Source organism: Scyliorhinus canicula, chromosome 17 (assembly GCF_902713615.1).
Source record: "Scyliorhinus canicula chromosome 17, sScyCan1.1, whole genome shotgun sequence".
NCBI classification, from domain to species: Eukaryota; Metazoa; Chordata; class Chondrichthyes; order Carcharhiniformes; family Scyliorhinidae; genus Scyliorhinus; species Scyliorhinus canicula.
The window spans coordinates 22080181-22105964 of NC_052162.1; the positions used below are offsets into that span (position 1 = coordinate 22080181).

Sequence of the window (25784 nt, forward strand, 5' to 3'; positions counted from 1 at the left end):
TCAGTGAACGCCCAGCATCCCAAATCCATCTTGTACAGCCAGCCTTAAACCGTGCAACGTATTTCGTGTACAAATGCAGATAGCCATACATTTTACACATACACCCCTGAGATTTAAAAAAAAACCGAAATCAATTTGTCATCCTTTCGCGCATTTCTGTTATTATTCCAGCTGGGCGGGGATTGTTTCTCACTCTCTCTCTCTCTCACGCAAATATCATTTGAACGCTGGCACATTTATCCCGGCGGGTTCCTAAAGAATAAACATGCCCCAAATCGTGTATGAATGGACTCGGTGACTTTCTGGCTGGCATATAAATAGCCAACACTGGAAGCTCAGCCGCATTTCTGTGTCAGGTCTTCCACCCCCCTCCCCACCACCAAACAACCCCCCCCCCCCCCCACTCCATCTCCTGCATCTGTTGCCAGGCGTGGATGTGAAGAGAGAGAGAGAGATGGAGAGAGAGAAGGAGCGAGAGTAAGGGGGGAGAATGGCAGATTGCAAGTGTGGGATGTATGCGGCTGCTGATGTTGAGTGCCTGTCTGCCTCCCTCCCTGACTGCTCTCTGAGTGTGTGTGTGATCACTGGCAGTGAATGGATCAGTCAATTTCACTACCTCTGAATGGCTCTGTGAATTTCACCCCCCCCCCCCCCACCCCACCACCACCACCACCCCCGGGGAGCCCGGAGCACAGCGCAGGCGCCAGGACCTGCCCCAAACATCTCAAGGTGTACTCATCATCGCGCGGTGAAGATGGCGACAATTTGAGGTTGGAAGGTTGAGGGGGGGAGTTTGCTGGGGAGGGAAAGAGAGAGAGAGAGAGTGTGTGGAAGGAGGAGGGAGAGGGGGAGGGTGGAGAGAGATAGAGAGAGAAGGGGGGGGGGGAAGCAACAGGGGTCAAGGCACGAAGATGGGATCCACAAAACGGACAAGGACACCGGCGGAGGGGAAAAACAGAGCGATTTATTACTGAAGGATCCGCGCATCTCTCGCACCAGTAGGGGGGGGGGGGCTGGTTTTTAGCAGGTAGCTGACAACATCGACAAGGTGGTGGTGTGGGGGGTGGGTGAGGGTAGGTAGGGTGGTGGTGGGGTGGGGGGGGGGGGGGGGGGGAGAGATGATATGTGGCTTTATTTATTTATTTATTCATTCATTTTAATTACCAAAACAAACCACAACAAAAAAAAGCAAATCTCCCTTTTCTGTTTTGTCCAGATGGAGGATGCAATCTCCTGCCACATGCAATGGATTATTTTTGACCAGGCGATGGGGGGGCATTTGCGCCCCTCTTTTGCAACCCTCCACACAGCCATGCCGCAAAAGTGACATTGGGAACTAGGAGACACTGGGGGAAGAACAAAAAAAAAAGAGCCGCCCTTTCTTTTCCCCCCTCCTCCCCCACACCTTTTTCCCCCTCCAAAATATGATCAGGGGTGCTTGGATGTGTAATGCCGTCTTAAAAATCTGTTTCGCACCCACAGCAAGCGAGAAACCCTGCGTCGATCCACAGAGGGCAGAGAAATGGCAAATGTCTTTAGCGTCTCTGCTACTCTGCGCTCTGCTCCTGTCTGATTATTTCTGCTCTTGCGCCGGGACCAAGCTGAGGAGCGGCGGCGGAGCGGCGGCGGAGCGCGGCTGGAGCCAGGCGCCCGGGGCTCCCAACTTGGCCACATCGCAGCGCCCCGCCGGGGCTCCGAGCCCGGGGAGGGCTCCGTGCGACCTCTCGCTCGCCAACCTGACTGAACCCGTGCAAGACTTGGAGGCGGCCTGCCGATTCCCCCGGGGGCTGGATTCCGCCTGCCTGTGGTCCTACTTCAGTCACCTCCGGCTGCCCTTCTGTCACACTTACACCCTTGCTGATCTTTTGCGGGAGTATGTCAACCCGAACGGGTTAAACTGCAGCTTGGAGATGCGGATCAGCGACGATGGGGGGGCTCTGTCTGTCTGCAGCGAATGCATCAGGGCTTACCAGATGGAAGACCAACACGCTCAGGAAAAATATGAGGAATTCGAAGCAATGCTGCACAAGCACTTGGAATCGGGGTACTCGGTCCGATCTTGCCCCACCGACTGTATGGTAAGGTTAATATATTTTCCGAGGTGTCCATCCTAGGACCTGTAGTCAAACCTCTTGAGGTGGAATGGTACAGTCCTGTGTGCAGCGTGTACTAACAGGTAATAAGACTGGGCTTTTCCCACTTACAGTGCTGGTCTGTGTGCCTAAACAAAAGGGAGCAAATGGAGTGATTGAAGATGTATCAAGTAGCAGACAATCCCCCCCCCCCCCCCCCCTCACTCAGTCAAAGAGAGGAACAGGTGGAGGCTGGGTGGTAACCAAAACGTGTATAATGTCAAGTGGGAGGGGGTGGGGGGAAGTTTTGAGGGTTACCCAGCTGGTAACGAATGCCATGGATGTGTGGTCCTGGGAAAGGGTGAAAGGAGACTGACAGGTCACTATCTCAATCAGAGTGAAGGGGTAAGGGATGGGGCGAGTGTGTGGAATGCCATATTTGGAACACAGGAGAGAGGCAAGTTCAGACCAGTGGCCATGTTCTGGCAACATTAGGGAAACATGGAAGAGTACACCAGAAATGGGGCTGGGGGGGGGGGGGACCAGAGGATTATTTATCAGGTGCCAAGCAGTAAAAATGAAAGCCCTGTATTCAGGGTTGGTTGTGATATTAAGCCCCTCACACACTGCACGGTAATAAGGGTGTTGAACAGTCAGGCTCATGTTTTTGTCAAGTTTTAATACGCCGCTTTGGCAATATGTTGAAGAAAGGATGCAAGATGCGAAGTCTTGGGATGCGGTTTAGCTGCCAGGACTATGCTCACCTGATCATTCACAGGCCACACAGTTGTCCATGCCATGGGTGGGGTCCAAGCTCCTGTCAGTAATGAAACAATGAAAAGTGTGCACTTTTGACTGAAATAAATGCACAGATTGAGAACTGGTTCTGATCATGTTGCTATGAAACTTTTTTTTCCACAGTGTCGCCTTGCTCTGACTTGTGATCCTGCCTGTGTGAAATATGAAATGTGTTGCATGGAGATGTTATGATAGAGATGTGTTCTAGAATTCAGTAAAAGAGAATATTTGGTTTTCATTAAAGTGTCCTTCCCACTTGAGATCAAAGAATGCTGCCTTTAAAGACTGCGAATACAGAGAATACATGGTTTCCAGATATACTTTTATCTGATAAAAGATGCTTTTAATTAATTAAGCCCTATCTCACATATCATATGTCAAAAGACATTTATGATGTGACGGCCTGGAGCAGGACTAAGTGGCCATAATGTCAACTATAAAGGGAAGTGCTGCACTTGTAAACTCAAGATATGAATGTTTCCGTAACCAAATCCTGAACAGGAAAGATGGTGTTTCTTATGGAAAATAAGGGGGCGGGGGGGGGGGGGGGGGGATAATCTCTTCGACATGTTGATGGCCTATTGCACTTCAAGGAGTTGTACGTGATTGATAAACAGCTGGAGCAATGCTCTTGCAAGCTAGACACAGCATTGAGTCCTTTGTGCAACAGCCATGCAATGCACTCTCAGCCATCTGCTGCTCTGAAGGTGAAGTGTGCAAAACAGTACTCAATTTGTATTATAGCACTCCCTATGTGCTTGTTTATTGCTGTACTATCGTATTATTCTGCATTAAGATGGGTTATAAAATTAAGCAAAGCTTCACTGGATTTTGGACCCGCTGACTTCGAGCATATCTCTGTTACCTTCCCAAATCATCAAGTTTTGTTTTTGGACATTTTGACTGTGGAAATAAGATAGAGTGAAAGACCCGATCCTGAATATCTTTGATATCCTACAGGGTAGGCAGGTGTTGATTCTAGACCCCGTAAAGCGCAGGATTACGCAGTGGGAAATCAGGGTTTTGTAGGTCAAATGGCAATATGTTGTGTAAATGAACAGTTGGGAATTGACTTTGATGAAAGAAAACCTCATGCAAATATCCTGTTTCTGCCAATAACACTGTTTGATAACGTGGCCTGATATCAGGAGGACGAGCATTTGAAGCAGATTGAGTTTGAACCATGTTCCGCGATTAGGTAGCAGAGTTGTTTGCTGGTGCATACCTTTTCCTGACCTCTGCCTGAAGATGCCCAGCGCACTTTGTGGAACAGAAAGTTGGCCGAAGATGAAGAGGGAACTATGGAAAACTTTAAATAATATCGTTGGGTTGATCAACCTGGGAGGTAGGGGATGGGTGGGTGGCACAATAGTGTAGCATGTGGAAGTACTAACGTGTAGCCTCACGAGGTTCAGTCCTCCAGCTCTGCTCATTCCTTCATCTGAGCTGCACAGACTGGCAGACGTGAAAAGGAAATTTGCAAATTCTCCCATGGGGAGAGAAATTGGACTGGGATGTGCTGCCTGAATGTTGCCTCTTATTTCCCAAAGGAGGTGTTAATGTATAACTGTCAAGAGGTTGTCTTCAGACCAGATAGATTTAAAGATGCAAAGGTACCAAATAAATGCTTTAAAACTTATATTAGAAACAGGAATAAAACAGTACAATTTCCACATGTGTGCACACTGAATTGCAGATGCCTGTTGTGCATCCAGTGGTAGGTGTTGAGCAGACGTGTTTCCACAGGCAAAGTAACAAGATGAGAAGATCAGTGAGCCCTGTTTTTGTGCATTTCCAAGCATTTAGTTGCAGCCCAGATTGGTGATATTTTCCAGCAGCTAGCCCTGGAACAGTCACATGTGGGGGGGAAAAAACAATTTAATAAGTGAAGGGGGGGAGGGATAATTTGAAAACGCTGGAGCACAAAAATGTTTCACCAGCCAGTATGTGATTGAACACACGTTTTGTCTCCTCCACGATACTGAATTCCCAATTGGTTTATGCAGGCATGAAGGATTTCTTACTTCCTCAAGGAAAATTCCGATGGATACGCATACATGGGTCAGTTGCTCACTACTCCCAGCAGCCAATTCAGAGTGGCACTGACAGAGAGAGGCATCGACTATGATGTCAGCACACATCTTATGTATAGACTTGGGAGATAGCATAACAAGAAAAATACCATAGCCTCGAAGGGTTATGCTTAACTACCAAGGCTATTCCAGGCATCTTTGTTATGAAACAAATTTGGGCTCACTCTCTTCGGAAAAGAAAAGCTATGAGGGGACTTCATAGTTTTCAATTTTATGAAAGGGTTTTATAATATTTGATTCGATTTGATTTATTGTCATGTGTACCGAGGTACAGTGAAAAGTATTGTTCTGCTTACAGTCCAGACAGATCGTTCCATACATGAAAAACATAGGACATACATAAATACACAATGTAAACACACAGGCACAGGCATCGGGTGAAGCATATGGAGTGTAATACTATTCAATAGAGAAGATGTGTGAAGAAATTAGTTCAGTCCATAAGAGGATTATTCAGGAGTCTGGTAACAGTGGGCAGAAGCTGTGTTTGAACCTGTTTCAGTCTTTTGTATCTCCTGCCCAATGAAAGAAGTTGGAAGAGAGAATAGCCCGGATGGGAGGGGTCTTTGATTATGTTGCCCGCTTTCATAAGGCAACGGAAGGTGCAAACAGTGTCAATGGATAGGAGGTGGGTTCGCCTGATGGACTGGGTTCACAACTCTAGTTTCTTCCGGGACTTGGGCTGAACAGTTGCCGTGTCAGGCTGTGATGCAGCCAGATAGGATGCTTTCTATGGTATATCTGTAAAAATTGGTAAAACCTGGTAACATTGATCGAAGTCCATTTTTCAGCATCGCTGATTTTACATTGCTAGGAATAGAAGTTAAAAGTAACAAGTTAGGAGAGACAAAGGAACAAAGGTGAAAAGGTGAACAATATAAATGGGTTCGAGTCAATAAAATCATTTTTAAAGAAAAATCATTGATGAATACGTTGAGAAATATTTTGGGCCTGTCAGAACCAATCCCCTCCCCCATTCCCCAGAGTCTTGAGCCCAGCTTTGTTGGTAGCTTCTCCTCCAGATCAGTTGGTGTAAAGTGTCCTGCTTGATCTTGCTTCATTGTGAAGTGAACTTACAACCCCAATAATGTATATCTTTTGGCAACATGAAGAATTTGTCTGGATCACCTTTCCCTGTTCCCAATTTGGTACTGAAAACTTCAATCAGTTAAGTTGTTACAGAAATAATCTCATGTCTCATTGAGAACAGTTTGCAAGGGCTTAGATGTGTTGCGTTCTGTTCATTTGCATGTAGATATCAGCTTTAGTGTCTCGCTACATACCAGACTTTGCCACAGCTTTCTGACTGAATCTACTCCAGCTGCTTCCAAGGTGGAAACAAGGAGGGCCAAGGAAATGGTCATAAGAATGTTTGGAGCTGGAAGGTAGAACGTTTGGGCAGGCAGTGGTGAAATGCAGGACTGTTAAACAGCAGGGCGATGGCGGGGGCAGGACCTGCTGTGGGACTGAAACAGTTGAGAGTAACAGGGGCAAGTTTGGAACAGCAGGCAGCTGAAATGGGACCTGAAACAATGAGCTGAACCATGGACGAGGTAGGACTGGGGCACTGTCATGGTGATTGTCTGCATAAAGTAGGAACCATAAAACATTATTTTTGATAGACGATCATTGGTTTAGTCACTGGAATCAGAAATGTCACTACATCCATGCTTTTGAGATGAAATTGATTACTGGCTCTGGGATATGAATGACTATCGGGATAGATGGAAAGGACAATGGTCTCTGAGAACTGGAATGGCTTTGATAGAAGGGAGATTGCAATAATGTAATTATTACAGATGCAAAACTAAAATATAGATGGCAAGTGAGTGAATAAATCCCGGAAATGAGCTACAGGCTGGAATTTAATGAAGGGATTTAGATAGTTTATAAATAGGCAAATGGATATTGGGAATAACTGGAAGCATTAATTTAGTTAAGAGATTCAGATGATGGCTAAGGCTGATTGGTTAATAGCTGCCTGAATGATGATACTGTCTTGGTGTCATCCCACAGATTACATTTGGTATATTTTTTTGCAGTAATTGTCATTAATTTCTTCAGTGTTTCCATTCAGCTGTAGGTCCACACTTCACTGTTGAGGTGTGTTACCAACTCGCACATCTGGGCCACAAGAACAGCTATTGTGAGTTTAGTAAGAAATAGTTTTCCGTGAATTGACAGGAAATTACATTGCCGATCATCGCATCATTATTCAAATATATTGCAATTAAGGGTCATCATAGGTTTCACTGGCTGATGTAATTTAGGAGCTGTGCTGGAAAATTATATTTATAATCAGATCTTTATTGATTATTAGAAATGATGAATAATATTCAGTACGTGACATCACTTAGTTGGCTGAATGTCAAATTTGCACATTTCCCTACCCTTGGAATATGGGTTTCATACCCATTTATACAGAGAAAGAATTAAATATCAGGGTTTTTTTTCCAGATGCACCTTGAAGTGAAAATAATTTAGATTATATTTTATCCTGAACAGTTATCCAATAAAATTATATTGAGAGCAAACCACGTCTAAACCTTTCGCTACCATGTAAACATGGTCCCCTTACTCTCACTTCCTGGATAAATGTGCATGTTATTAACCTTCCAACGTCCTGATACCTGGCACATTTTATTTTCTCCAAAATTCCGTTGCCTGTATCCTAACTTGCACCCAAGTCCTGTTCATTCATTTCTCCTGTGCTCACGGACCTACTTTGTTCTCAGTTGGGGTGTGCCTCCAGTTAAATATTTACACCCCTGTGTTCAGATCCTTCCATGACCTTAGCCCGCCCCTTCTCTTTGTCTCATGCTCGCAGCCCTGGAATATTCCCTTCAAACTTTGCTGCCTTTTTACCTATTAAGAGCTTTGCAACATTTTTTAAGTATGATTTTACAGGTGCTATATGAATGAATATCGTTGTAGCCATGTATATAAATTACAGGTACTATACATAAAGGTTTTGTTTTCTTATTCTAAGCAGTTAACTGTTAATAAGATGTTAAATGGTTATGTACAGTACACTGTCTGTGTTCATACTGCTGCCCATTAGTCCCGGACAAGTTTTTCCCTCTAGTCAGCAATTGGGTCACTGCGAATGTGAAAGGTGCGATATAATTGCATGTTAGTTCTTTTGTCAATCTGCACTCTTATACCGTGTTCAGTAGTACCCGCATTCAGGACAGCATGTTCCCAAGACTAGCAGTGGACAATACTATGCAATGCTCAATAATTACGCTGTGCAACATTGTAGTGAGACCAATAATGACTGTGTGCAGTGCTGTAATATGTTGTATTGTGTGGTATTATGAAAGATAATTTTTTAATTATTTGATTCCCTGCCAATTAAAATTCAAAATCAATTACATTATAATTAATTGGTGGTGTGTTATATTATTGTGATTTAAAATAGGCCACATCAGATCATGAATAGCATTCTTGTGCATTGTGCAACATCCAACCCTATCATACTGTTTGATTCTTGTACAGTTGAGAAGCAGCATTATCTTCCATTGTGGGTTTGATAGAATTGCACTATTCCCTCAATGAGTCGATCTAAATGATGCTAACTTTAAGGACTCCAATTTTGATTAAGTCAGCTGCACTCACATTCACTCATTCTCTCAATCCATTATTGTCAATATCACAAACCTTCCTCGGCTAAAGAGGAGGGGCAGGCAGGTGACTTGCTAGTGGGTTTCTGACAGCATTCTCTATTGTGCCCCTAAGAAATGAACCTGGGGGAGTCCATTAGGAGTGGGTTTTCTATCGCTTACTGTGAAGGAGTGTGAAGCCCCCACCCCTGTGCTACCCAAGAATGATGGAAACTCACATAGAGAGCGGTAATGTCACTTCCTGCCATATCAAGGCACAAAAGAATGGCCCTCTTGTCTACTAAAAGCTGGGTTTACTTGCAAGCTTAAGATAATCAGATGTTATGGGACAATGTGAAACCGTACTGGAGACGAATGCTGGTTTTTTGTGTCCGAGATTTTAAAAAATACTTGGACTGAGGAAACATTTTGCAAACGTACATAAATGAAATTTAACATGGAAAAGTGTGAGATGCCGCATTTTGGCAGAAGCAATACAGACTAAATGGCACAGTTCTAAAAAGTGTACAGGGACAGAGGGACCTGGGTTTTTTGAGAGTAAGGAGCAAAGCAAATGAGATCTTGGACTTCATAAATAAGAGGTGTGAACCAAAGCAGGGATTTTATGCTGAACATTTATAAATAACTGGTTAGGCCACAACTAGAGTTTGGGCGGGATTCTCCCAGCCCTAGGCCGGGCCATGACGCCCCGTCGCCGGCACGCGATTCTCCGCAGAGTGGAGAATCGGTACCATTGGTGCTGGCATGGTTGGTGCGTGCCTGTCGCGGGCCGGTCTACGTGGCCCTCCCCTGCGATTCTCCGGCGCCGTTCTAACTTGCTCTGAGCCAGCGGGACCTCGGCGTTGAAGGGTCGGGTGGCGGCCTCTGGGGGGAGGGGTAGTTCGATCCGGGGGGGGGGGGGGGGCCTCCGATGTGGCCTGGCCTGCGATCGGGTCCCACCAATCGGTGGGCTGGCCTCTCTGGCAGGGGGCCTCCTTTCCTACGCACCAGCCCCTGTAGCCCTGCGCCATGTTGTGTCGGGGCCGGTGCGTTGAAGGAGGCCACTGTGCATGCGCGCGTTGGCGCCGGCGCCGCTGCACATGCGCGGATCCCATGGTGCACTGTTCGTGTTGGCAGCTGGAGCGGCGCGAACCTGTAGGCGTCAGAATTACTCCTGGAGCGGCCCGTTCACGCGACGGCGTTTACGACGGCGTGGACACTCTGCCGCAGGATTAGAGAATCCCTCCCATTGTGTCCATTTCTGGTTTTAGGAAGGATGTGAGGGTCCTCAAGACACGAGGGTGCAGATGAGATTTATCTGAAAGACTTCAGGGATGAGGGAAGTTAGCTACACAGTAAGGTTGGAGAAGCAGGAGTTGTATTCATCTGAACAAAGAAAAGTGGAGGGAGGTGTACAAAATTAGGATAAGTTTTGATGAGGGAGACAATTAAAAACTGATGCTACTATTGTTAGGACACAATTTTGGGCAAAAGATGCAGGGTTTTATGTATCAAGTAGTGATGACTTGGAAGTTGCTGAGGACAAGGATGGTGGAATCAGAGATGATAAATCATTTCAAAAGGAACTTGGATGGTCACATGAGGGGTATAAACTTACAGGGATTCAGAGATAGTGCTGGGGAATGGGATTGATTGGATTTCTCTGCGGAGAGTCAGTATGGGCTTTATGATCTGAGTGGCGTCCTTCCGAGATGTTATAACTCTATGGGTGGAATTTTTTTTTAAGAAAATATTTTATTGAAGCATTTGCACTTTTCACAGTTTAACAAATTTAACAAATTAACATTCTAACAACCTAGCGCCCGAAGCACGCAACCACATCCCAATAACATACCCAACTACCCTCCCGTCCTAGCTCCTAGCTCCCCATATATTAGATTCCCTGTCCTTATTTTACACTGCCATGTCTCCCATTTGCTCCCCCACCTTTTCCCCTCACCCCTTTCTGCTGATGTTCAGTTTTCCTTAAGGAAATCGATGAACGGCTGCCACCTCCGAGCAAACCTCTCAAGGCGAACTTAATCTTTCCCAGCCTGAGAAACCCCGCCATGTTGCTAACCCACACTCCTGACTTTGGAGGCTCCAAGTCCCTCCATCCCAGCAAAATCCATCTCCGGGCCACCAGGGAGGAGAAGGCCAGAACATCAGCCTCCCTCCCCCCGCTGGGCCCCCGGATCCTCCAATACCCAAAATATTTCCATTTCTGGACTTGGAGTCACCCTCCCTTCCAGGACCTCTGACATGATATCTGCAAATCCCTGCCAGAATCTCCTCAACTTCAGACATGTCCCGAACATATGCATATGATTCGCCGGGCTTCCCCCACAGCATCCGCGCCTGTCCTCCACTTCCTCGAAAAACCTCCTCATCCGGGCAACCGTCATGTGGGCCCTATGAACCACATTGAACTGGATCAGGCTAAGCCTGGCACACGACTAGGATTAATTGACTCTCTTCAAGGCCCTTTCTCATAGTCTGACTTCCAGCTCTCCTCCCAACTCTTCCTCCCACTTTCTCTTCACGTCCCTGAATGGGACCCCTTCCCACTCCATCAATTCCTTGTATATCTCTGAGACCCTCCCCTCCCCAACCCTCGTTTTTGACATTACCTTATCCTGCAATCCCACGAGAGGGAGGCGAGGAAAGCCTGGAACCTGCCTCTGGACAAAGTCCCCTTCCTGTAGGTACCGAAACCTGTTCCCACCCGGCAACTCAGACTCCTCCTTTAATGCCTCCAGGCTCGGAAAGCCCTCCCCAATGAAGAGATACCCAAATCTCTCAATTGCTGCCCGCTGCCACCTCCTAAAGCCCACCCCCCTCTCCCCCCCCCCCCCCCCCCCCCCCCCCCCCCCCCCCCCCCCCCCCCCCCCCCCCCGGAACAAACCGTTGATTATCACAGATTGGTGACGAAACTGACCAAACACTCCAATCTCATGTGCTGTCTCCATTGTCCCCACACCCTCAGGGCTGCCACTACCACTGGGCTTGTGGAGTACTGAGCCGGTGAGAACGTTAGCAAAGCCTCTAAACTCGTACCCTTACATGATGCCGCTTCCACGATGGCTAGAATTTTACAGTCCCGCCCACCTCCAGGATTTCCTGTTCTGCCAATGTCAATGGATGTTTGAACGACTTGCTGAATTTGTCGGACCCGAGACAAGGCTGTACAATTCTTCCCTGTAGCTCCAAAAGCTGCAATTGTTATGTTCTCTTTTAAAAGGGCACTAACAGTGTTTTTGCAAACAATTGGTCGACTCTACAAGTCACCCTGAAAACCCAGTCTAAAATTGACACATTAGCAAAGCTGTCAATGCTGGACAAATCCTAGGTGTCAACTTTCCAGTCACTAGCCATTTATTTAAAGTGTCAAATACATAAATATAAACCAGCAAAAGATGGGCCACAGGAGATGAATGGCATGTATTCATGGATTTTTCTTCTTTCCACCTTCTTCGTCATCTATTTTCTTCTGCATCCTTCTTTTAGGATCCCCCTCCCCCTCACCCCACCGACTGCTCAGATATTTGCAAAATATTTCCTCTTGGAGGTCAAGGGATCGCAGAATACAAAGCCACCGCAATAATTATAGGAGCAAAGAAAGCACTTTATTAAAACCTGTGGAAACAATTGGAAAGAAAAACTAACATTACTTTTCATTCGTAGGGGAGAGAGGAATACAGATTTGCATGTCGCCCCTAGGATGCGCAGTTCAGATTTAATTGTGTCTATCTTATATCTGTCAGTATCTTCCAGCATAGATATGGTGCTCAATTTGGCCTCCACCTGTGCTGTAAAACCTCTGTGGTTATTGCTAAATTCTAATTGCTGCTGTTAATAGTCTAGGCTCACACTATCCCTCAACTTGTCTCCGTGGACCTGGAACAAGTCTTTGCTTGAACCTGTCTACTGGAACTGTCTTATGTCCCCCTTTTGGGAGGAGATGGTCACCTGAAGCATCGCTGGCGCTAATGCTCAAGAGTGCGGGCCTCCTGTCAAAATTGCAGCCAAGCTGCTTTGTGCTCCTTCAGGGGAAGAATGAAGATAAGCTGGGATAATGATGCACTGTGAACTATTGGCTGAGTCAAGCATTGTACAGGGAGTGCGACGGGCAGCTTTTCCTCCAAGGATCTGCTTGGGCAAGAGGTGCAAATACTTCCCAACTTGCAGAGAGGTGCAAATACTTCCCAACTTGCAGAGAGTTTGAACATTTTCTTAGTACACCACCGACCTGGCATGACAGAGAGCAGAGAAGGTCTGTGTTTTTTTTATTACTTTATCAGAGTGTGGACAGAGGCAAACCCCTAATCCAGGCTGTGTTTCCCTTGGATAGTGTGCAGAGGTTATAAATTGATTGATTGATTATTAGGTGGGGGCGGGAGTACAGCATGGTGCATGATGATTTTCAGTTTGTTGTGCATTTGGAGTATCTCTTTTTTTTAACTGGCAGATATTGACTGAGTCTTTGTCCCTTTGTTACGCATTCAAAATTACCTCCAGTGTTTCCACGTCAGTTTTCATCAAAATAAGATTTACGGTTAAAATATCTGTCCCCACCTCGGCCACATATATTTAATCAAAATTCACACCATGCCAACTGTCAAATCACTGATCGACTGGACAACCTCAATATTACGGCCAGAATTCCTCGTTGGTTCACTGCAGCGGGATTCTCCGGTCCCGCTGACCCCGGTGGCGGAGGTGAACCCGGATCCAAGATTCCTGGCCTACTTTGAAATGTGGAATTTCTTCCCTTTCCGTTTCCCTTCTTGTCACCCTCGTTCTGGCCACACCTGTCTCCTACCCACTCCCTCACTGTATGTGGCCGAATTTCCCAGTCTGTACCGCCTTTATCCGTTGGCAAAACGTGTTGGAAAATGATAGAGACATCACACTCAGAAAGGAGATCCTAGGGGCAGCACGTGGTGCAGTGGTTAGCACTGGGATTACGACGCTGAGGACCTCCACAAACCAAAGATGTGCTGGTTAGATGGATTGGCCGTGCTAAATTGCCCCTTAATTGAAAAAAAAAATAATTGTGTACTGTAAATTTATTTTTAAAAAAGAAAGAAGCCCCTGATCCTGCAGCACAAATCATCAGAACGATGCCTGGACTTAATGGGTGAAATTATGAAGAGTTTCATCAACTAGGCTTAGATTGTTTTGAATGTAGGAGACTTAGTGGTGATCTGATCAAGGTGTCTAAAAGGTTAAAATGATTCAGTAGATAGATTGCACAAACCTGTTTCTTCTGATATGGAAATCAAAATTGAGGTGATACAAGCTTAAAATTAAAGCTTGGGCAGTTCAGGCAGGAAATCAGGAAGCACTACTCTCACAGAGGGTAGAAATCTGGAACTCCCTCTGCCAGAAGACCATGTATTCAGAGACAATTAGATTTCCAAGCCGAGATTGATATAGGTGGCTCAGGTAGTGAATAAACTATTGTTTGTTCCAAATGCTTGTTGTTAGTGTTTCGGGGACCCAACATATATATACTACACATATTTGTTAAGTCAGGGTGTCAAAGGATATGGAGCACAACAGTCAATTGAGTACTTTTGGAGCACAGTAACGGATGTAATTCAGAAAACGCAGCCGCCAATTTGCAGACAGCAAATTGAGGGATTACTATTGGCCAGGCCATCGGTCTAACCCTAATAACTCCCCTGCTCTTCTTAAATATAATGCTCTGGGATTGTGTACATCCACTTGAAAAGGAAGACTGCGTCCTTATTTCATAGAATTTACAGTGCAGAAGGAGGCCATTCGGCCCATCGAGTCTGCACTGGCTCTTGTAAAGAGCACCCTACCCAAGGTCAACACCTCCACCCTATCCCCATAACCCAGTAACCCCACCCAACACTAAGGTCAATTTTGGACACTAAGGGCAATTTATCATGGCCAATCCGCCTAACCTGCACATCTTTGTGACTGTGGGAGGAAACCGGAGCACCCAGAGGAAACCCACGCACACACGGGGAGGATGTGCAGACTCCGCACAGATAGTGACCCAAGCCGGAATCGAACCTGGGACCCTGGAGCTGTGAAGCGATTGTGCCGCCCACAATGCTACCGTGCTGAATATCTCCTTGGAAAAACAGTGCAGCAGTCACACAGAACAACATTGCAGTGTCAGCTCATATCATGTGCTTTAGTCTCTGGAGTGGGGCTTAAACCTGCAAACTTTTAGATTCAGTGCAACCATTGATCCAAGACCGACGCCATTTAAATCCACTCTGCACCTAAATGATCATGGCATGTTTCTGTATCTTTCTATCATTGACCCAAACTCTGCATCTGCCACTTGTCAATAGTGTGAACATAGATGATAGGGCAGCACGGTAGCAGAGTGGCTTCACAGCATCAGGGTCCCAGGTTCGATTCCCTGCTCGGTCAATGTCTGTGCGGAGTCTGCACGTTCTCCCCGTGTCTGCGTGGGTTTCCTCCAGGTGCTCTAGTTTCCTCCCACAGTCCAAAGACGTGCAGGTTAGGTAGATTGTCCATGCTAAATTGCCCTTAGTGTCCAAAAAAATGTTAGAAAGGGTTATTGGGGGATAGGGTGGAAGTGAGAGCTTAAGTGGGTCGGTGCAGACTCGATGGGCCAAATGGTCTCCTATTGCACTGTGTATATATAAAATATCTGATACTGCAGTGAGCAGTTTATTTAAAGAAAGGCTTACATTTATATAGTGCCTTTCGGAATGCCTCAAAGTGCTTTCCAGCCACTGAAGCAGTTTGAAGTATAGTCAATGTTCTAGTGTAGGGAAGGCAACAGTTAATTTGCACACAACAGAGACGTTTAAGATAATTTGTTTTGGTGGTGTTGATTGAGGAATAAATATCAGTCAGGACTCCAGGGATAACTCTCACCTCCTCTACTCTTCAAAACCGTGGGAAAGGATCTTGTGCGGCCACCTTAAGAGGGAAGAGAGGCCCTCAGTTTAGCTTCTCATCTGCAAGGTGACATATCAAGCTGTGCAGCACTCCAGCACGACTGCCAGTCTAGATTCACATGCTCACATCCCTGGAGTGGGACATAAACCTATGACCTTTTGTCACGGGGGAAGAGTGCCACCAACTGAGTTGCAGCTGACACCTTTAATTTAATTTGCACTGTGATAAATAAGCAGGGAACACATAGATATATGAACACACTTCACTCAGGAGTACAGAAAAGCATATCCTCTTCCCAACAGAATAGTGGCTATGTGGAATTGATTCCCATCAAAAGCAGCTCATGCTGGGATAAGTATTTGGAATGGGACTGCAATTTATAAAGATAAGTACAGACCAAGATTACTGCATGGAACACAATGCTTGCTGCCCTGCTGTGGCCATCGAAGTGCCATCTGTGGAAAGCAACAGGCCAGGTTGAAGTATTAGAAGTGTAAATAGATACCGTGGAATTCTGCTTCCCTGTCTTGGAGACAGGAGAAAGATTTGTAGAGTTTTTGCACCCATGACAATAACACTGCGCGAGGATGTCTTTTGGATGAAACATTTCGCCAAGCCTGATTTTTTCTCAGGTGATCATAAAAGATTCCCACAAGACTATTTTGGAGACGAGCAGGGCAGTACTCCCCGACCATCATTTATTGCTCCCCAAGTGTGCGTTCAAAAGATTGAGATTGGAAAAAGTGGCTTGAACCATACATTTCACTTGTTCAATGTACCAAATAAAATTTTAAAGAAAGACTTGCATTTGAATAGCATCTTTCACAACCTCAGGATGACCCAACATCGCGTAAACAAGCAGCTTATCTGATCCCATCACATTATTGTACGTGAATTGGCAAAGACGTTTCCAACCTTACAACGTGACTACAATTTAAAAGTTATTCATTGGCTCCGATACACCTTTGAATGTCCTTAATGTGAAAAGCGCTACCTAAATGCAAGTTATTGTTCTTTATTTATTTTGCCTCACAGCGCTAGGGTCCCAGGTTCGATTCCTGACTTGGGTCACTGTCTGTGCAGAGTCTGCACGTTCTCCCAGTGTCTGCGTATGTTTCCTCCGGGAGCTCCGGTTTCCTCCCACAAGTCTTGAAAGACGTGCTATTCGGTAATTTGGACATTCTGAATTCTCCCTCGGTGTAACCGAACAGGGGCCGGAATGTGGCGGCTCGGGCTTTTAAAAAAATAATATCTTTATTCTCCTCCTTTTTCACATTTTCTCCCAAATTAACACCCAACAATAAACAATAATCAGTAACGAATGCAATGGCAATCTTCATATCAATAACAACGATCCCATCCTCCCACCAAACCCCAAACATTAGCCCGCATGTTAACATAAACAAATGACAAAAAAGAATCAAGAATCACCCATAGTCACCATTAATACACACCGCCTCACTCCCCCAACCCTCCCAGCCACCCCCCCCCCCCACCCCCCCCCCCCCCCCCCCCCACCACTAATGTTCAATATAATCCAATTCTGTAAAGTGGATAATGAATAACACCCATGAATTTTAGAACCCTTCCATCCTTCCCCTCAGTTCAAATTTGACCTTCTCAAGAGTCAAGAATTCCAGCTAGTCCCCCAGCCACGCCAGGGCACAGGGTGGAGAGATTGATCTCCACCCTAACAGGATCCGCCTTCGGGCAATCAACTAGGCGAAGGCTACAACATCTGCCTCTGCACCCATTTCCAACCCCGGCTGGTCCGACACCCCGAATATGACCTCCCAAGGGCCCGGGTCCAGTTTCACTTGCAACACTTTAGAGATTACCCTAAAAACCTCCTTCCAGTAATCCTCCAGCTTTGGACAGGAGCAAAACTTATGAACGTGGTTTGCGGGGCTCCCCCTGCAACATTCACACACATCTTTTACCCCCTCAAAAAGCCGGCTCATCCTCACCTTTGTAAGGTGCGCTCTATACACCACCTTCAGCTGTATCAGCCCCAACCTCGCACACGAGGTGGAGGCGTTCACCTTCCGGTGCACTTCACACCAGAACCCCTCCTCCATATCCTCTCCCAACTCTTCCTCCCACTTTGCCTTGATCCCTACCAGCTGCGCCTTCTCCATCTCCAAAATAACCCCGTAAACCGCCGATACTACCCCTGTCTCCAGTCCCCCTGTCGTCAGCACGTCATCCAGCAATGTGGAAGCCGGCTCTTCTGGGACGCTCTGTATCTCCTTTCTGGCAAAGTCTCAAACCTTCATGTATCTAAATATTTAGATCTCCAAAATAACCCTGTAAACCGCCGATACTACCCCTGCTCCAGCCCAGACTTCGCTCCCAGCTCCTTTAATCCCGCAAAACGGCCCCCAAGAAACAAATCTTTTAGTGTCCTAATTCCTTTCTCCTCCCATCTCCGAAAATTTCCATCCCACTTCCCTGGCTCAAATCTATGGTCCCCCGAATCGCCATTTCCCTTGACTCTGCCCCCAACCCAAAGTGTGGGCGAAACTGCCTCCAAATTCTCATCAAAGCTATCACTACTGGACTCCCTGAGTATTTTCCCGGGGCCATCGGGAGCGGCGCTATTGCTAGCGCCTTCAATCCTGACCCCCTCTACAAACACTTCTCCATTCTGACCCATTGGGAGTCAACCTCCCTGGCCCAGCTCCGTATCTTCTCCACATTAGGCGCCCAGTAATAATATATCAGGTTTGGAAGACCCAAACCCCCTGCGTGCCTTCCTCTATATAGTAGCACCTTTCTAATTCTGGCCAACGTCCCTCCCCATACGAACGAGGTAACCATCCCTTCAATCTATCGGAAAAATGCCTTTGGCAGGAAAATAGGCTGGCATTGGAAAATAAACAGGAATCGTGGCAACACATTCATTTTAACCGCCTGTAGCCAACCCACCAGTGACAGAGGGAAACAGCCCCACTTTACCAGATCAGCTTTCACCCACCCCACCAAACTAAAAATGCGATGCGTGATTCTCCCATCGGGCGGCTAAGTGCCGACACCGGCGCAAAAACGGGAGTGTTTTACTCTGGCGTCGGCGCCCGTTCCGAGACCCGATTCTCCGGGCCATAGTGGGGTAGCAGGGCGCTGGAGTGGCCCATGCCATGAACCTGGCGCCGCAGGGTGCACGCATGCGCAGTTGGGCCGGCGCCAACTAGCGCATGCGCAGTGGCCGTCTTCCCTGCACCGCCCCAACGCCAAATGGTGCAGGGCTACAGGAGCCATTACAGGGGACAGAGAGGCCGGCCGGCGATCGATGGGCCCGATCGCGGGCCAGGCCACTACGGAGGACCCCCCCCCTGGTCGGACCCCCACTCTGCCCCACAGGCCGCCCCCGGACCCTTCAACGCCGAGGTCCCGCTGGCTCAGAGGATGGCAGAATGGCGTCGGCGGACTCAGCTTTTTGGTGACGGCTGCTCGGCCCATCGGCGCGCCAGCCAGTGCCGGCCCGGGCCGGAGAGTCAGCGCATAGCTCGACCGGCCCCAGTGCTGCCGATTCTCTGCTCTGCGGAGAATTGCGTCGCGGCATCGGGGCAGCGTGGCGCGATTCGCGTGGCCAATGGCAATTCTCCAACCCGGCGGGGGGGGTCGAAGAATTCCGCCCATTTTACCTGTGGAGTCCCCCCCCAATCTCCAGGTATCTAAAGTGCATCTGTACTCTACAGAATGGCAGTCCCCCCCCCCCCCCCACTCCTGCCCCCACCCCCGGCCGAGACACCACAAAATGTTCACTCTTGTCTAGATTTAATTTGTACCCTGAGAAAGATCCAAACACCCAAAGCAGCTCCAGTATTCCCCTATTTGTTCCGACACATATAATAACAAGTCATCAGTATATAAGGACACCCTAAACTCTATCATACCCCGCACTATCTGTTTCCATATCCCCGAGCTTCTTAACACGATGGCCAATGGCTCAATCGCGAGTGCAAACAGCGGGGGCGGGGGGGGAAACATAGGACATCCCTGCCTAGTCCCACAGTTGAGAGGAAAGTATTCCGAGCTGATATTATTTATGCGGACAATCGCCCTCGGCTCCTTATATAGCAGCTTTACCAGTCCACAAATCTTGGTCCAATCCCAAACCGCTCCAGAACTGCCATCATTTACCTCCATTCTAACGACTCTGGACTTTTTAGAGTAACTTTATTGCAGTGTTAATGTATAGAATCATAGAATTTACAGTGCAGAAGGAGGCCACTAGTCTCATTGAGTCTGCACTGGCCCTTGGAAAGAGCTCCCCACTTAAGCCCACACCTCCACCCTATCCCTGTAACCCAGTAACCCCACCTGACCTTTTTGGACACTGAGGGCAATTTCGCCTGGCCAATCCACCTAACCTGCACATCTTTGGATTGTGGGAGGAAACCGGTGCATCCAGAGGAAACCCACGCAGACACGGGGAGAATGATCAGACTCTGCACAGACAGTGACCCAAGCCGGGAATCGAACCTGGGACCGTGGAGCTGTGAAGCAACTATGTTAACCACTGTGCTACCGTGCTGTCCCTAGATGTAAGCCTACTTATGATAATAAAGATTATTTTTATTTAAATAATCACTTTCCCTTGCTTTCTTATACACCAATAATCATCTGTTAATTCATATTTGTATCTATCTAGGGGTGGCACAGTAGTTAGCACTGCTGCCTCACAACTCCAGGGTCCCGGGTTCAATTCTGGTCTTGGGTGACTATCTGTGTGGAGTTTGCACTTTCTCCCCATATCTGCGTGGGTTTCCTCTGAATGCAACCATCATGGTCCATGCAGTAATCTTGGGCTGTACTTATCTCTATAAATAGCTGTCCCATTCCAAATACTTATTCCAGCATGAGCTGCTTTTGATGGGAATTAAAGATGTGCATGTTAGGTGGATTGGCCATGCTTAAGTGTCCAAAAGGTTGGGTGAGGATACTGGGTTACGGGGTGGAGGCGTAGTCTTAAATAGGGTGCTCTTTCCAAGGGCCGGTACAGGCTCGATGGGCCGAATGGCCTTCTGCACTGTATATTCTATGCAATCTGAATTTAAGAAATCTGAACAATGTGCTAATCTCAAGATGTGCTATGTTTCTCACATACCTGGCATTCTTTGGGTCTCTCTTTGTCAATTAAAGAATAGAGTAATCACAAATGTTTGCAGAAGGTTATTAACTCGAAGAGTGAAGTTAACATTTCGACTATAGGGTAGGTCTTGTGTTATGATCTGTGCCAACACTCAAGCCTTGCAGTCTTTTGTTAAAAGTAATCAGGTGTGTGCCTGGGTGTCCAATTTTCCAATCAGTGGTTTGGGCCATTGCATTGATTCTGTGATGATGCCAGGTCCACATGCCCGTTATATATTCCATAGAACAAGAAGTTCTCACAGCATGAATCTTTCATAGAAATACATCCTCCTAAGCCACCCCTGAGGACATCTGCCTCATCAGGTATTCTGCGGTGTGCACATGTATCAGGGAATTGACAGCTGCTATGTATGTAAGTGGCAAAACACGTTCATCACTTTTCTGGTAGAAAGGAGACATCAAAGTGGGCAAGGACGAGGCACTTTCACCAGATGGCAGGACTTCATCAAATACAAAGAGTCACCTGTGGTACCCAAGTGGCATCAGTTCTATTTAGTATCAACCACTTTGCTTTCAGGAATAGAAAGGCTTTGTGCTCAGTTATGTTCAGGTGGTATCTGACCACAGGAACCTCCTTTCCTCAGAAACATGCGGCTGGGAGGCCAGAGAATGCCACTCGGTATTTTCAGATGAAGGGTTGCATGTAGATGAGAAAGAGGAAGGGATCAAGGAACACCAGATGCAACGGAGCCAGAACAGGAAGAGAAGACATTGCGAGCTATTTTCTGACTACGATTAGATGGTTAAGATTTAGGGCAGCACTGTGGCCCAGTGGTTTGCACAGGTCCAGGGACCTGGGTTCAATTCTGGCCTCGGGTGACTGTGTGTAGAGTTTGCACGTTCTTTCCCGTGTCTGCATGGGTTTCCTCCACGTGCTCCGATCTCCTCATACAGTCCAAAGATGTGCAGGCTAGGTGGATTGGCCACTCTAAATTGCACCTTAGTGTCTGAAGTTTAGGTGGGCTTACAGGGACAGGATGGGGGGCTGGGCTTAAGTAGGGTGGTCTATCAAGAACCGGTGTAGACTCGATGGTCCGAGTGGCCTCCTTCTGTTCTGTAAATTCTTTGATTCTATGAATGAATGCAGGTGGAAACATCCCCACCAGCTGGACGATGGTGGAATGTGTCAAAGTGGGATGGTGTGGCCACCCGACTAAGGTTGCTGACAAGTTGAGAAGGTAGAGGAGACTTTACCCTCTTTGCAATCAGGCAGAAAGAAACTGGTTGGCTGCATTACCTTTGTTGGCAAAGCTGGAACCTGTGCTTTTATTGGTTGGCGACCTTGAAGCCCAAACAAAGTCCTCCTTTGATGTACCCCTCCGGGAGCCGATCCTCCAGATCCCAGCATCTAAAACAGCAATGGTGCTGTGAACAATTCCTCAATGTTTCTTGTCACCAGCTGATTTTCACTAAATTCAGCAATGGCTCAGTTGGTAATGCCGTTGTCTCTGAGTTACAATATTGTGAGTTCAAGCCCTATCCGTTGAGTGGCAAAAATTAAAAAGCTAACCGTACTGAGGAAGTCCTGCGATATTGGCTGTGCTGTCTTTTGAATGAAATGTTAAATCATTGCCCTGTTTGCCCTTTTTTCCATCCACAATTGTGAAGAAGAGTAGAGGAGTTGTCCCTCTGTCCTGCTTGTCTCTCAATTAGCAACATAAGAGTGGATTATCTGGTCGTAATCAACTTGCTGTCTGTGGGAGCTTGCTGTGTGTAGATTTGCTGCCGCATTTCATACATTCCAACAGTCACCACACGCCCGAAGTGTTTCATTGGTTGAAAAGCACTTTGGGACACCCTGTGATCACGGAAGGTGATACACAAATGCAAGTCTTTCTTTGGTGGCTCTTTAGTATCGGGTTGCCTTTTGTTGGGTTTTGCAATCCTCCACCACGTTTCCCGTACAAGCCTTTTCTGTGCCTGTAACCTATTCAAAACGAATGTGTCTGTGCGGCAAAATCCACTACATCTCCGTTGCTATGGGTACAGATGCATGCCTGCCCATTGGGTCAATATATCCTGAGTTTTGTCTGCTGTACATAATCAGGATGAATAGTTTTGAATTAAGCCTCTAGTGTCAATTATTTCATGACAGGATCAGTTTTTGGGTGTGATTTCCTGTAGCGGGTGACAGTGCCCCTTTAAGTGAATGATTGGTGGCTCTGTGCAAAATGTTTGAAGAGCTGCAGTGATAAAATTACGTAATGAGAAGTGGCCTGTTATGCAGGGCAGCAAAGGATCGTAGCCACATGCTACACATCCTCGCTGGGATGTCTCACGGCTGAATGTAAGAAGAAAATCCAATGCTCCATCATAAAAATTAATAAACAGAAATAGAATTGGAAGATGCCCGGTTCACAGAAACATTAATGATATTTTAGTGTCTATAAACATTGAGTGTCACACGATGTGACATTTATACAGCAGCAGTCCTCACTGGATGTAAATGTGCCTGTGTGTATTTGCAGCCCGCTTTGCAAATCAGTAATTCAGCAGTATGCCCAGGAAATCCTCCAATTATGCGTCGTTTACAAATAGAATATCAACATTTTCTGTTGATTTGGGAATATCTTTGATAAATTATTTTCATATTTGTCGGAGGGAGGATGTGGAAGATCCAACACCTTGCCTTTTCAGCATGTATGTCTCATTTTTCACTTTAAGCTGATTATTGTTGTGAACTGAATCCATTACCATCTGATTTCTGTTTGTGCCTTTTGGTCAGACACTGCTTTCCAGATGAAACCGATTTATATAACCACTGATCCTACAGGATAGGCAAAAAAGTGATGCACTTTTAAGGCCTACCCTTGTCAGGCTCTTTATGTGTATGTCCTCTTTCAGCTGCCTTTCTTTCGCTCTCCCTCTCCATAAATGTCTGTCTCCTTCTCTCTTTGCTTGCCCTCCCCATTTCTCGAACCTCTGAAACAAGTTGTTGATCTATGGATGTGGGTGTCACCATTCTTGACTCGCCCCTCTTTCACTTCTTATCTTCTCCTCCTTCACGTCTTCGCACATTGCCCTTCTTACTCTTCAGTTTTGCGTCTTCATTCTGGCTCGTTTCCCACAAAGCGTTTCCCTCCCACACCCCTGTTCCTGACCACTAGGAGAGACTGCAGCCAGGAGCCGGGCACAGGTGACAGGAGGGGGGGGGGGGAAATGTGCAGTTTAAAGAGGAGTGGATCACAGTAATCTTGTTAAGGACTTCTGGGAATTATAGCTGATGGTATCACAGTCAAGGCAAACAGGATTAACACCTGCATGTGCACAGTTGGGGATTTACCCTGCAGTGGTCCCTCAAGAGTTCATATATTAACGGACGTCATGTTAGTTCCCGACAACTATATTCATATTATAGCTCATTAGGTAGTTAAGTAACCATGATAGGTGTGTCCAGTTAGAGGTGCAAATCTTAACTGGTAGTAGCTGAGGTGTATGTCATTTACTTATATCTTCATTTGGTAGGATGGCTGCTGGGCAGGGTGGTGAACAAACAAAGAACAAAGAAAATTACAGCACAGGAACAGGCCCTTTGGCCCTCCCAGCCTGCACCGATCCAGAGGTGGGTCAGGTTAGGTTGAATGGGGTTTTGGGGATGTCAGGTATGTCAGAAGGGGGCATGGGAGTGAGGAAGGCTCGGCAGATTGGATCAGGTCAGTGGGGACAGTAGCTGGGGAGTGAAAGGGAGAATTGTGGGTTGGGGGACTGTCAGTTGCATAGTTACCCAGGAGTTAGACCAGGATCTTTCTGTCCAACATTTCCATGTAACTATGAGGAAGTAAGTCATAATTGTCCAAATGTCTGACTCTAACTCAGAGTTGGAGACTTTTTCCGAGGATCCCAGGGGAAGGGGGAATTGCCCATCAGAAGTTGAAACTGCCCAGCCAATTCCCATGGAGTCACTGTTCTGGGATTGCAGAGAGGTCCTGGAGTTCATCTTGGGGAATACATCTAGTCTCCTATAATTTAGAGGAAATGGAAGATTTGGGCCAATGACTTCTATCTGATAACCTACACCTAGTCCACCTCTGCTGTTTTAGATAGGATACATGGATAGGATGGGTATAGAGGGATACGGCACTGGGAAGTGCTGAGGGTTCTTTGCCAAGGGTGGTATCATGGCTGGTACAGGCCGGAGGGCCGAAGGGCCTATTCCTGTGCTGCATTGCTCTTTGTTCTTTAGTCCTTTGTTAATGTTTAACTATTATCCCTTGAGCAAGGTCATAGAAGTTCCATATTCTATTATTATTAATTTTTCAAAATATTTCCCACAGATAAGAGGTGCTGTGATTTTATTTACCATTTTAAATTTACATTTTTTCATGCATATATTTTTTCTAATACTTGCATCCTCAAGTGTCAGCTGTGCTCTGTTGGCCTCTGAATCGAGAAGTCATTGGGGTGGGATTCCCTGTCCCACCACACCCGCTTTCCAGCGCTGTACGCCCCCACCGGCAGCGGGATCCTCCATTCCGATAGCCAGCCAATTTCGTTTCCCATTGTGGCCATCCCACGCCATCAGGAAACTCGCGGGTAGACTGCCAGCGAAGCAGAGGATCCCACCGATGGAGAATCCCACAGATGGGATCAAGCCCCAGTCCAGGGACTTAAATTAGCTCAGTGGTTTGTAATGCAGAACAAGGCCAGCAGCGTGAGTTCAATTCCCGTACCAGCTTACCTGAACAGGCAGCGGAATGTGGCGAGTAGGGGCTTTTCACAACTTCATACTTGTGACAATAAAAGATTATCATTAAACACAAATCTAGGCTGGCATTTCAATTCAGTGCTGCACTGGCACTCGTACATCGTTGGGGTGAACTGTTAAACCAAGATCCTGCCTTCCTTCTCAGGTGGATTAAATATCTAAAGAGCATCTTAAAGAAAAACAAGAAAGTTCTTCCTAGTGTGCAGGCCAGTATTTAACCTTCACCCAGCACCACTAAAACTAGATTAATAACTGGATTTATCATATTTCTGTTTGTGGGTTCATTATATGTGCAAATGGGCTGCGATGTTTCCTACATTACTGCAGTGATGACACTTCCAAATTATTTAATTGCCTTCAAAGCACTTGATGACATTCTGAGGTCATAAACTATTATTTCTCTTGAACTCTGGATATGAGGGACTCCTGCTCCTCCCTGTATTCA

The 25784-nt window shown here is 46.6% G+C and overlaps 1 protein-coding gene across 2 annotated transcripts in view; it reads left to right on the top strand.

The window, feature by feature from the left end:
* Window positions 1-660: 660 nt before the first annotated feature.
* The window catches only part of LOC119952124 (transmembrane protein FAM155A-like), a 430589-nt gene continuing 405465 nt past the window's right edge, over window positions 661-25784 (top strand). Inside the window, exons 1-2 of one of the 2 annotated variants that reach the window (XM_038775697.1) lie at window positions 661-770; window positions 1217-2078. In XM_038775697.1, coding sequence (XP_038631625.1) covers window positions 1425-2078 — 654 coding nt within the window. In that variant the 5' untranslated portion in view covers window positions 661-770; window positions 1217-1424. Of the gene's footprint in view, window positions 771-1155; window positions 2079-25784 lie in introns of those variants that run through there. The other variant, XM_038775698.1, reaches the window with a different exon arrangement.